The 12,199-nt window shown below is 36.6% G+C and overlaps 2 protein-coding genes across 2 annotated transcripts; both read left to right on the top strand.

Annotated features, from left to right (window-relative positions):
- Window positions 1–4,291: 4,291 nt before the first annotated feature.
- LOC145796440 (uncharacterized) lies at window positions 4,292–4,978 on the top strand. The gene has a single exon (XM_082881551.1). It carries the CDS (start codon window positions 4,292–4,294, stop codon window positions 4,976–4,978), a length of 687 nt encoding a protein of 228 aa, XP_082737677.1.
- A 71-nt stretch (window positions 4,979–5,049) lies between these two features.
- On the top strand, window positions 5,050–7,476 carry LOC145796439 (uncharacterized). The gene is made up of 4 exons (XM_082881550.1): window positions 5,050–5,962; window positions 6,305–6,519; window positions 6,604–6,894; window positions 7,009–7,476. The coding sequence occupies exons 1-4, from the start codon at window positions 5,050–5,052 to the stop codon at window positions 7,474–7,476; spliced, it is 1,887 nt and encodes a 628-aa protein (XP_082737676.1).
- Window positions 7,477–12,199: the final 4,723 nt, after the last annotated feature.

Genomic DNA, 12,199 nt, shown 5'->3' with positions numbered 1-12,199 from the left:
ACATGAGATGTTTTGTTCCAATTTAGGCGATCCAGTCTATACTTGTATGTTGTGCATATCACATAGCAAATCTAGGATAATAACTGGAATAAGAACGCATAATGTTTTCAAAACTAGATATCATGGTTAGTAGAGGCCGATCTTTGATCGGGCGAGCGGAGGTGCTCACGAAGTGACCTTCCCCAATCGTACCCAAATTCCCGAGCCGAGGTAACTTTGGTGATGACGAATACGTGGCCTTAGGCAACGAGTCAGGATTTCCTAAATTCCCCCAAAATAAATATTTAATTGGCGACTCTGTATCTGGCAAAGTAGTCCATGTTGGCACTTCTTTAAAAAAATCTATTTTCAAAAACGATTTGCTGGATTTGGACTCTTTGATGATTTCATCTGTGAAAACCCATATTTAAATTATTCTTGAAAGAAAATAAATAAATTAATTAAATTATTAGTTTTTTAAAATTCTATCGCTAACAAAGACCCTATTAAGAAAAAAAAAAAAAAAAAGATGTTCAATAATAAAAAGACCCTAAAAAAAAAAGACCCTATTAAGAATAAAAATGTTGTGGATGTTCAATAATTATTGTTAAAAAAAATAAATAAATAAAAATAATAAAATAAAAAATATATATATATATATACAAACAGACAAACCGTGGGCAAACAACCCATAGTTCCTACCAAACCCACCATCTCTTAGAAATTTGGAAACCATAAAATTTAGGGAAAGCTTATTCTTAGAACTTGGAGAAAAGTAATGGCAGAGAGAGAGAGAGAAAGGGAGAGAGAGAGAGAGCTAGCCTCGAAGGTCTATATAATGCACATAATAGTCATGCGTAGAAGGGTAGGTTTCAGTGTTTGCATGCATGTATACCGTTTGACGGGTGAAGAAGAAATAGGGAAGAAGAATTCAGCAGAAGGAGAAGAAGAGAAGAAGGTTTAGGAAGCAAATTCTTCTATCATTTCATCACCCATTTCAATCCTACTACTAGGTAAGAAGACCCTCTCAATCCTCTTATTTTTTTTACATAATTGAAATTTTCAGATTATATACATATGATACATTGTCTAAACTGTGCTGAGGATAATCTGTTTTGAATCTGTCAGTATGTTACCCGAATTTTCAGATAATTTTATACTCAAAATTTCGAGATGCTTTATTCTACAAAGTTGTTGATAATGATGTCTAGTTTATCCAGAAAATTTTGGTAACAATTTTTGAGCTTTCTACGAATTTATACAAAATTTTAACTAAATCTGAAACTGTGATGAAAATAATTTATTTTGAATCTTCCAGAATGTCACTCAAATTTTTAGACAATTTTATACTCAAAATTAAGAGATGATTTCTTCTACAAAGTTGTTGATAATGATGTCTAGTTCGTCCAGAAATTTTGGTAACAATTTTTGAGCTTTCTACGAATTTATACAAATTTCTAACTAAATCCGAAACTATGAGACAGATTTTACCATGTATTTGAAAATTTATTTAAAATTCTATACTAAGCCAAATCTGGTAATTTCTAACTAAAATATGAAATTTGAGAAGTCTAATTTCATGATAAATTTTTAGATTATGGGTTTGATCTATAAATTTAAGCATGGAATTAATGTAAGGAAATGTGACAAATCTGTGTCATAAACACCCTTGGAATTTGTTTAGAATTATCTATAAGTTATTTTTGGAAAATACTTTCTGAAAAATAACCATAACATGTTTATTGAGTATCCTGTAGATTGATATGAATTTTAGAGTTGTATAAGTAATGTATTTATAATTTTATTTGCAAGATATATACTCTGAAAATTTTTCTAGACAGGATAAAATCACCACCCTAATATTATGTTAGTCTAATTTTGTAAATCAAAAATTTGTGCATGTGTGTATTTATGGTTTAATTCTTGTATCTAAGTTATTATTTCATACCATGGTTTAAATAAATTGTTTATTTAAATTCTGTACTTTTATTTAGTATTGTGTGACACATGCAATATTTTATAATTGGGAATTTTAATGAGTTGGTATAACATTACTTGTGATTAAAAATTTAGAATTATTTGTGATTAATATCAAAATTAACTGAAATGATTAACGGCATATACAAAGTTAACAATTGACGGTTAATATCAGTTGTTCAGGGTGAGTCATGGTTTAAAGACGGTACGGAATTAAGGGTTAACGGTTAACACCGGTTGTTCAGGGTGAGCCCTGGTTTTGAGAATTCTCACGTAAATTGTGTTGCGAAACTCTAAGATGGCACGGGACTTATTTGAACCCTTTTCGGTATTCAATTTTGGAATAAGGGTGGATGTGGAGGTGGCACACAGGGAGGTTACTTCCCTGGCAGACCGTTTCCTTGAGGCAGACCACGGATGCCACTACTTGGGTATATAACTCTGGACGTGGGCATCCCTGGTAGTTACGGTTGGTAACACTTAAATATTTGACCAAAAGAGGGTTTCAAATTAACCATTACCATCCTTAGTGGTTGGTAAGTTAAATTTCTTTGGTGAGATTTCGAGTGTCACCTAATTTATAAAAATTACTGAAATTATTCTAATGGTTGTAAATTCTGTGTATAATTATATTGTTATCTCATGTTTAGAATATTATTATTTTTCTCTTAAAAATAATGGTAGGTTGGTTACGTTTTCTTACTGTGTTGCAAAACTCATGGCATATATTTTGTTGCCCTGGCGTTTTATGCCAGATTATGTCGAGGAAGGGACTGAGGCTGAAATTGGAACTGCTGCCAATATCGAACCTTTGCTGACTTAGAGTCAAGATTTTATCAAAATAAAATCCTGTTATCCCTTGTATTAGGATTTAACTATGTTGTGACGTTGTGTGTGAACTTGTAGTTTTATTTTGTCGTTGGACTTTCACTATGTAAGAACTTAAAAGTTCCTAATTAGTAGTTAAAACTTTATCTAGCAAGTTATCGTTATTTAAATCTTATGACGTTTCAAAAAAATTTGCGGCGTCATAGCTTGGTATCAGAGCCTAGGTTTGAACCTTTGGGCCATGGGTAGAAGTTTGTTTTTAAGAAAACCTTACGTTAATTTGTATTTTGCGGTGACTTGACTAAGTTAGAACCTTTTTATTTGTAGGATGCCAGGGTCATCAGACATTAACTCTAACGAAGAAAATTCGGTTGAAAACTATGACATAGAATCTGACCCAAGTGAAGAAGTGGAGATGCTTATAGAAGACTATGAATTTGAGCTTGAGCTTGAGCTTGACCCTGAACCTGATCCTGGACTTGAGCCTGAGTCTGAGTCTGATGAAGTTGAAGAAGTTGTACCAATATACAACCCCCCAGAGGTTATTGTGATTGAGTCAGACACTGAAGATGAGTCTATGGAAGGCAATACCGAGGAGAACACTGGAGATATAGGAGCCACGTTTGAGGGTTGGGATGTGCGAAACGGGTTGCAGATTGGCTCTTTTGTATATGTCAAAGTTTTTCCCCTAGGAGGTTGTGCTTGGAAAGTTGAGAGTTGGGTGGGTACCTATATCGGACTTGTCCAGATTCTAGGACAAAAGACTCCCTGGGTATATGAATTAGGCCCTTTCCCGGATGGTTTCACTGATAGGGTGGGCGACCTTTTTGACTTTTGGAGCCTTCAGTGTATCATGCCCGACCCAAGCAGAATTGTGAGGAGAGATGGGTCAGTGAACTTTAGGGACTGGAGGACTTATCGAGAGGAGCCAGTGCTGTTGCTAGGGCATCGTGTGTGCGAAACTGCTATCTTCGTAAGGGTGCTGTGGCGATTCATGGGACTTTTCCAAGCCACATGGGAGCCAGAAACCCTGGTGTGGAGAGACTTTCCTTGGCTATTTTAAGGGATCTTAAGGGAACTATAAACTAGGCTAACTGATTGTTTTGTATGCTCACATGTAAAAGAAATTGCCTAGTTTAGAATTGTGAGTGTAGGAGTTAACTTGGATTGTAGGGGCTATCTCTTGCCCGTAGTATGTTATTTAATCTTTTCCTTTGTTTTAATTGTATTTTGCTAATTGTAGCTTATCTAATCTAATTAATGAAGTCTTTTTTTTTTTTTTAAACTATCCTTGCACATAAATATAATAATAATAATAATAATGATAATAAATAAATGAATAAATCACAAGAAAATCCCATCATGCAGAATGGCTGGACGAACAAGAAATAATAACAACGGTAATGGTGATGGAGTGCCTGATGGCGATGTTGCTCGAATTATACGTGCGATTGTTGATAGGGTAGGCAATATACCACCCCGAAACCAAGATTAAAACAAATCGGAGATGATAGCAAAATTTGAAAAGCTACGTCCCCACAAATTCCTTGGTGGATCAAACCCCCATGAAGCTGAAGCTTGGTTAAGACAAATTAAGAAGTTGCTAGATACTTCTGACATCCGAAATGAACAAGATAGAGTGACCATGGCGGCATTTCAAATGGAAGGGGAAGCAGATCATTGGTGGGAAATGATCAAAAGTACTCGACAAGTAGAGACATTAACTTGGAGACAGTTCGAAGACCTGTTCATGGAAAAGTATTTTTCTAACTCGCTAAAACAAGAAATGATTCAAGAGTTCCTCCAACTGAAACAAGAAAAAATGTCAGTCGCTCAATATGCGAACCGTTTTGAAGCTCTTTCACGGTACGCTTCAGCCATAGTAGCAAATGAAGAGGATAAGGTTAGGCGATTTGAATGGGGCTTGGACACAGACATTAGAGGAAGATTGATCACAGTACAACTCTCCACCTATGCCCAGATGGTGGATCGAGCTTTAATTGTGGAACGAGAGTTAGCAGATTCCGAACGCATTCGAAATCAGCGATCAAAGAACAACAACCAACCACGCGGAGGAGGCCCAGTCCGCAACACCAGAAACCATCCTGTGCCAGCACCCTGTGCCGGAGGAATGCAACAGCAACAAAGGCAGAATCGAGGAAACCAACAAGGAGGAAACTTTGTAAATGAGTGAAAAGGAAGATATTTCATATGTGGTCAATAGGGGCATCGTCGAAGTGAGTGTCCTCAAGGTGGGAGTATTTTATGGATCAGCGAGGGGCACAACAATACAACAGATGCCAACCTGGGCAAGGTTCTAAGCCTACTCAAACTACTCAGACCAACAAGGGGCAGCCACAAGCCTCTAAGAATGCAGGCCGACCAAGAACACAACCACAAGGAGCTGGAAATGGAAAGAAACCAGGAGAGACTAACCAACAGGCAGTAGGGAGAATGTATGCTTTCCAAGAAGAAGAAGATGTTGATAACCCATCAGTAATTCAAGGTATGTTAATCCTTATGAATTCTTGGGTTAAAGTATTGTTTGATTCTGGAGCTTCGCATTCTTTTATATCCACTGCATATGTGACAAGTTTGGGTTTAGAACTAGAAGCGTTAGAGATAGCTATGAGTGTCGCTTCACCCTTAGGAGGTCAAACCCGAGTAAATCTAGTATGTAAATCTTGTGAGCTAGAAATCTCCGGTTCACATTTGATCTGTGATCTAAGAGTTATGGATATGTCTGATTTTGACGTCATCCTAGGAATGGACTGGTTGTCAGTTCATCGAGCCATTATTGATTGTTACTGTAAGACAGTGACAACATCCTCCCTTAACGGCACAAAAGTTCAATTTAAAGGGGATAGACAAGATTCTCTAACTCCAACGTGTCGCAAGTCGCTATGGCATGATCAACTAACCGGATGGTTAGCGAGCCTAATTTTGGAAGACGAAAATCGAGAGGATCCAGGATTACCCCATGTGGTGTGCGAGTACGTTGACGTTTTCCCTGATGAATTGTCGGGATTACCCCCAAAACGAGACGTAGATTTCACGATTGAGCTTCAACCTGGGACTTCGCCGATTTCAATAGCACCACATCGTATGGCGCCAGCTGAACTTCGAGAATTGAAGGAGCAGTTGCAAGAACTATTGAATAAAAAGTTCATCAGACCAAGTACGTCTCCTTGGGGAGCTCCAGCATTATTCGCGAAGAAGAAGGATAAAACCTTAAGATTGTGCATCGATTATCGACAACTAAATCGAGCCACCATTAAAAATCGATATCCTTTACCCAGAATTGATGACTTGTTCGATCAATTAAGAGGTTCAAAATGTTTTTCCAAAATTGACCTTAGGTCGGGATATCACCAACTTCGTGTCAGAGGAGAAGATATACCCAAAACTGCGTTTCGAACCCGTTATGGCCACTATGAGTTTGTGGTAATGCTATTTGGTTTGACAAATGCTCCTGGGGTATTCATGAGTTTAATGAACAAAATTTTTACCCCCTATTTAGACCAATTTGTGGTAGTATTCATTGATGATATTTTGATATACTCACGATCGGAGGAAGGCCACGAGCAACATCTGAGAACCGTTTTACAAATTCTAAGAGAAAACCAATTGTATGCTAAAGTTAGCAAATGTGAATTTTGGTTGAAGGAAGTAAAGTTCTTAGGTCATGTTGTGTCTGAATCAGGGATATCAGTGGATCCTGCTAAAGTAGAAACAGTAATGGGGTGGAAACAACCTAAAAATACGTTTGAGATTCGTAGTTTCTTGGGATTAGCAGGTTATTATAGGAGATTCATTCAGGATTTCTCCAAATTAGCCAAGCCAATGACACGCCTAACGCAAAAAGGAGTAAAGTTTGAATGGAACGAAGCGTGTGAGCAGTCATTTCAAGAACTCAAGAAGAGACTGACAAGCGCTCCAATATTAATCATACCCGAACGCGACGTTGGGTACACTGTTTACTGTGATGCCTCTAAAGAAGGGTTAGGTAGTGTGTTAATGCAAAACGGGAAGGTAGTGGCTTACGGATCAAGACAATTGAAGAATCATGAGAAAAATTATCCTACTCACGATCTGGAGTTGGCAGCTGTGGTCTATGCACTTAAGACTTGGCGGCATTACCTTTATGGCAAAAAATTTGAGATATTTACCGATCACAAAAGCTTGAAGTACTTGTTCACACAAAGAGATTTGAACATGAGGCAGAGACGCTGGATGAAGTACCTTGAAGATTACCAATTTACCTTGTCTTATCATCCCGGAAAGGCTAATGTTGTAGCAGATGCACTAAGTCGAAAGACAGGGGAGATTGTAGCCAACATATCAATTAAAGAATGGGAAATGGTAAGCACTGTGAATGGGTTTAAGTTACAACCAGAGACTCAGAATGGGAAGGGTAAGTTGTTTACAATAGTTACAACACCCCAACTTCTTACCAAAGTGTTGGAAGCCCAAAGATTTGATCAGGAGACCGACTTCATCAAGGCCCGATTAGTGACCAAGGAATCTTCACCGGATTGGACACTCCATCAAGATGGTAGTTTAAGGTATTTAGGTAGAATTTTTGTGCCAAACATCGAACAATTAAGAGAGGAAGTACTTAAAGAATTTCACCATTCGATTTTTGCGGTTCATCCGGGAGGAAATAAGATGTACCAGGATCTTAAGCGATAGTATTGGTGGAGTGGAATGAAGAAGGATGTTGCTCAATTCGTATCTAAGTGTTTGACGTGTCAGCAAGTGAAGACAGAACATCAAAGACCGGCAGGGAAACTCCAACCTTTACCAATACCTAAGTGAAAATGGGAACACATAACAATGGATTTTGTAACGGGATTACCCCGGTCGCCGCAAGGCCATGATGCCATTTTGGTGGTGGTTGATCGATTAACTAAGACGGCACATTTCCTACCAATAGGACCAGCGGGCACACTCGAATCTTTAAGCCGATTATTTATTCGAGAAATCATTAGATTGTATGGAGTACCAGTCTCGATAGTGTCAGATCGTGATTCTCGTTTTACGTCACAGTTCTGGCAAAGTCTGCAAAAGGCCTTGGGTACAGAGTTGTGTTTTAGTACAGCTTTTCACCCTCAAACTGACGGTCAATCAGAAAGAACAATTCAGACTTTAGAAGACATGCTTCAAGCTTGTGTGATGGACTTTAAAGGTAGTTGGGAGAAATATTTACCACTAGTCGAATTCTCTTACAATAACAGTTTTCAAGCAAGTATTGGTATGGCACCGTATGAAGCTTTGTACGGACGGCCTTGCCGATCACCAATATGTTGGACAGAAGTCAGAGAAGCACCTATTTTAGGGCCAGAGTTAGTTCAAGAAACTACCGAGAAGGTGAAACTAATTAGGCAAAGGCTTGAGATCGCTCAGAGTAGGCAGAAAAGCTATGCAGATTAAAGGAGAAGACCTTTAGCATTTAAAGTTGGAGATCATGTGTTTCTGAAAATACAGCCTCGCCGAGGAGTTGTTCGTTTCGGAAAGAAGGAAAAGTTGTCACCTCGCTTCATAGGGCCTTTCGAAATTTTGGACAAAATAGGAGAAGTGGCGTACCGTTTGGCTCTACCGCCTCAACTGGTTGGAGTACATAATGTTTTCCACGTCTCTATGCTACGGAAATACGAGCCACACCCTTCTCACATCATCAATTTGGAGGAAATTAATCTTGATGAAGACGTGACATTTGAAGAAAAGCCTGTCAAGATTTTAGATCGTCGCGAGAAGAAATTACGAGGCAAAACTATACCATTGGTTCAAGTTCTCTAGAGACATCGTGGGACGGAAGAGTCAACGTGGGAGCGAGAAGATATGATACGTGTCAATTACCCTCAACTTTTCGAGTCTAAAGGTACGAATTAATTTCGAGGACGAAATTCTTTTTAGGAGGGTAGATTGTGAAAATCCATATTTAAATTATTCTTGAAAGAAAATAAATAAATAAATTAAATTATTAGTTTTTTTAAATTAACCCAATTCTATCGCTAACAAAGACCCTATTAAGAATAAAAATGTTGTGGATGTTCAATAATTATTGTTAAAATAAATAAATAAATAAATAAATAAATAAATAAATAATAAAATAAAATATATATATATATACAAACAGACAAACCGTGGGCAAACAACCCACAGTTCCTACCAAACCCACCATCTCTTAGAAAATTGGAAACCATAAAATTTAGGGAAAGCTTATTCTTAGAACTTGGAGAAAGGTAATGGCAGAGAGAGAGAGAGAGAAAGGGAGAGAGAGAGAGAGAGAGAGAGAGAGAGAGCTAGCCTCGGAGGTCTATATAATGCACATAATAGTCATGCATAGAAGGGTAGGTTTCAGTGTTTGCATGCATGTATTCCTTTTGACGGGTGAGGAAGAAATAGGGAAGAAGAATTCAGCAGAAGGAGAAGAAGAGAAGAAGGTTTAGGAAGCAAATTCTTCTATCATTTCATCACCCATTTCAATCCTACTACTAGGTAAGAAGACCCTCTCAATCCTCTCATTTTTTTTACATAATTGAAAATTTCAGATTGTATACATATGATACATTGTCTAAACTGTGTTGAGGATAATCTGTTTTGAATCTGCCAGCATGTTACCCGAATTTTTAGATAATTTTATATTCAAAATTTTGAGATGATTTCTTCTACAAAGTTGTTGATAATGATGTCTAGTTTATCCAAAAAATTTTGGTAACAATTTTTGAGCTTTCTACGAATTTATACAAAATTTTAACTAAATCTGAAATTGTGATGAAAATAATCTATTTTGAATCTGTAAGAATGTCACTCGAATTTTTAGACAATTTTATACTCAAAATTTCGAGATGATTTCTTCTACAAAGTTGTTGATAATGATGTCTAGTTCGTCCAGAAATTTTGGTAACAATATTTGAGCTTTCTACGAATTTATACAAATTTCTAACTAAATCCGAAACTATGAGACAGATTTTACCATGTATTTGAAAATTTATTTAAAATTCTATACTAAGCCAAATCTGGTAATTTCTAACTAAAATATGAAATTTGAGAAGTCTAGTTTCATGATAAATTTTTAGATTATGGGTTTGATCTATAAATTTAAGCATGGAATTAATGTAAGGAAATGTGACAAATATGTGTCATAAACACCCTTGGAATTTGTTTAGAATTATTTATAAGTTATTTTTGGAAAATACTTTTTGAAAAATAACCATAACATATTTATTGAGTATCCTGTGGATTGATATGAATTTTAGAGTTGTATAAGTAATGTATTTATAATTTTATTTGCAAGATATATATTCTGAAAATTTTTCTAGACAGGATAAAATCACCACCTTAATATTATGCTAGTCTAATTTTGTAAATCAAAAATTTGTGCATGTGTGTATTTATGGTTTAATTCTTGTATCTAAGTTATTATTTCATACCATGGTTTAAATAAATTGTTTATTTAAATTCTGTACTTTTATTTAGTATTGTGTGACACATGCAATATTTTATGATTGAGAATTTTAATGAGTTGGTATAACATTACTTGTGATTAAAAATTTGGAATTATTTGTGATTAATATCAAAATTAACTGAAATGATTAACGGCATATACAAAGCTAACAATTGACGGTTAATACCAGTTGTTCAGTGTGAGTCTTGGTTTAAAGACTGTACGGAATTAAGGGTTGACGGTTAACACCGGTTGTTCAGGGTGAGCCCTGATTTTGAGAATTCTCACGTAAATTGTGTTGCGAAACTCTAAGATGGCACGGGACTTATTTGAACCCTTTTCGGTATTCGATTTTGGAATAAGGGTGGATGTGCAGGTGGCACACAGGGAGGTTACTTCCCTGGCAGACCGTTTCCTTGAGGCAGACCACGGATGCCACTACTTGGGTATATAACTCCGGACGTGGGCATCCCTGGTAGTTACGGTTGGTAACACTTAAATATTTGACCAAGGGAGGGTTTCAAATTAACCGTTGCCATGCTTAGTGGTTGGTAAGTTAAATCTCTTTGGTGAGATTTCGAGTGTCACCTAATTTATAAAAATTACTGAAATTATTCTAATGGTTGTAAATTCTGTATAATTATATTGTTATCTCATGTTTAGAATATTATTATTTTTCTCTTAAAAAGAATGGTAGGTTGGTTACGTTTTCTTACTGTGTTGCAAAACTCATGGCATATATTTTGTTGCCCTGACGTTTCATGCCAGATTATGTCGAGGAAGGGACTGAGGCTGAAATTGGAGCTGTTACCAATATCGAACCTTGGCTGACTTAGAGTCAAGATTTTATCAAAATAAAATCATGTTATCCCTTGTATTAGGATTTAACTATGTTGTGACGTTGTGTGTGAACTTGTTGTTTTATTTTGTCGTTGGACTTTGACTATGTAAGAACTTAAAAGTTCATAATTAGTAGTTAAAACTTTATCTAGCAAGTTATCGTTATTTAAATCTTATGACGTTTCAAAAAAATTTAGGGCGTCACATCATCGGTCTTGCATTGCACTCTACGAGATTAGATACAGGACCGTGACATTGAGCCCTGAACTGTAGTGAGCCCAAACGAACAGAACGGGGGATTTCCTCCTGGGACGTTCGGGGACGTTTATAGCATAAGACTCAAAATCTCTTACTAAAGAGCGTGAAGGTTCAAGAAGATATAATATTGAGAATTTATAAAAAGAGCAGTCCCGGTACAGAGCCCGAATTATTCATGCTCGAATTGGCTCAAAGCCCAAAACGACGTCGTTTTGGGTTTCAATTTTTTTTTTCTTTCTCGCTTCAAGAAGAAGAAGAAGAAGAAGAAGAGAAGAAGAAAAAAAGCAGAACTAGAAGAAGAAGAAGAAGAAAAGAGAAGAAGAAGAAGAGTAGAACCAGAAGAAGAAGAAGAAAAGAGAAGAGGAAGAAACCCTGCAGCAAAATCGAAATTTGAAACCCAAAACAAAAACAAACCCAACAACACCATAGAGAGAGAGAGATCAAACCAAAATCCAAAATCAAACCCAAATCCAGATAATCAATTCATTGATTTCACACAGAGAGGGGAAAGTCAAGACATCAACAACACATTTTTTTTTTGAATCTAAAAATAAAAAATTTCAACTACAACATCATACATTCATCAACAACAGCAATCACAAAAAAAAAAAAAAAAATTAAAATTGTCGAATCTAGATCCACAAATCCAGATCCACAAATCTGTTCATCAACAAATCATCAATCCAAATCCACTAGAAAAGAAAGAAAAAAAAAAATAGAGAGAGTAGAAGGGAGAGACCCACCGTCTGCTGTGTGTGTATACACAGATCTGTGTATACACACACAGATCTTCCATATCTTCCTCCTCCTCCTCCCTCTTCTTTTCTTCATTAATCTTCCTACACAGATCTCCTTCTCTCTCTCTCT

The sequence above is a fragment of the Camellia sinensis genome, chromosome 7 (assembly GCF_055761805.1).
Source record: "Camellia sinensis isolate YWXY chromosome 7, ASM5576180v1, whole genome shotgun sequence".
NCBI lineage: Eukaryota > Viridiplantae > Streptophyta > Magnoliopsida > Ericales > Theaceae > Camellia > Camellia sinensis.
The sequence above is the reverse complement of the archived record's forward strand: the minus strand, read 5'-3'. Positions and strand labels throughout refer to the sequence as shown.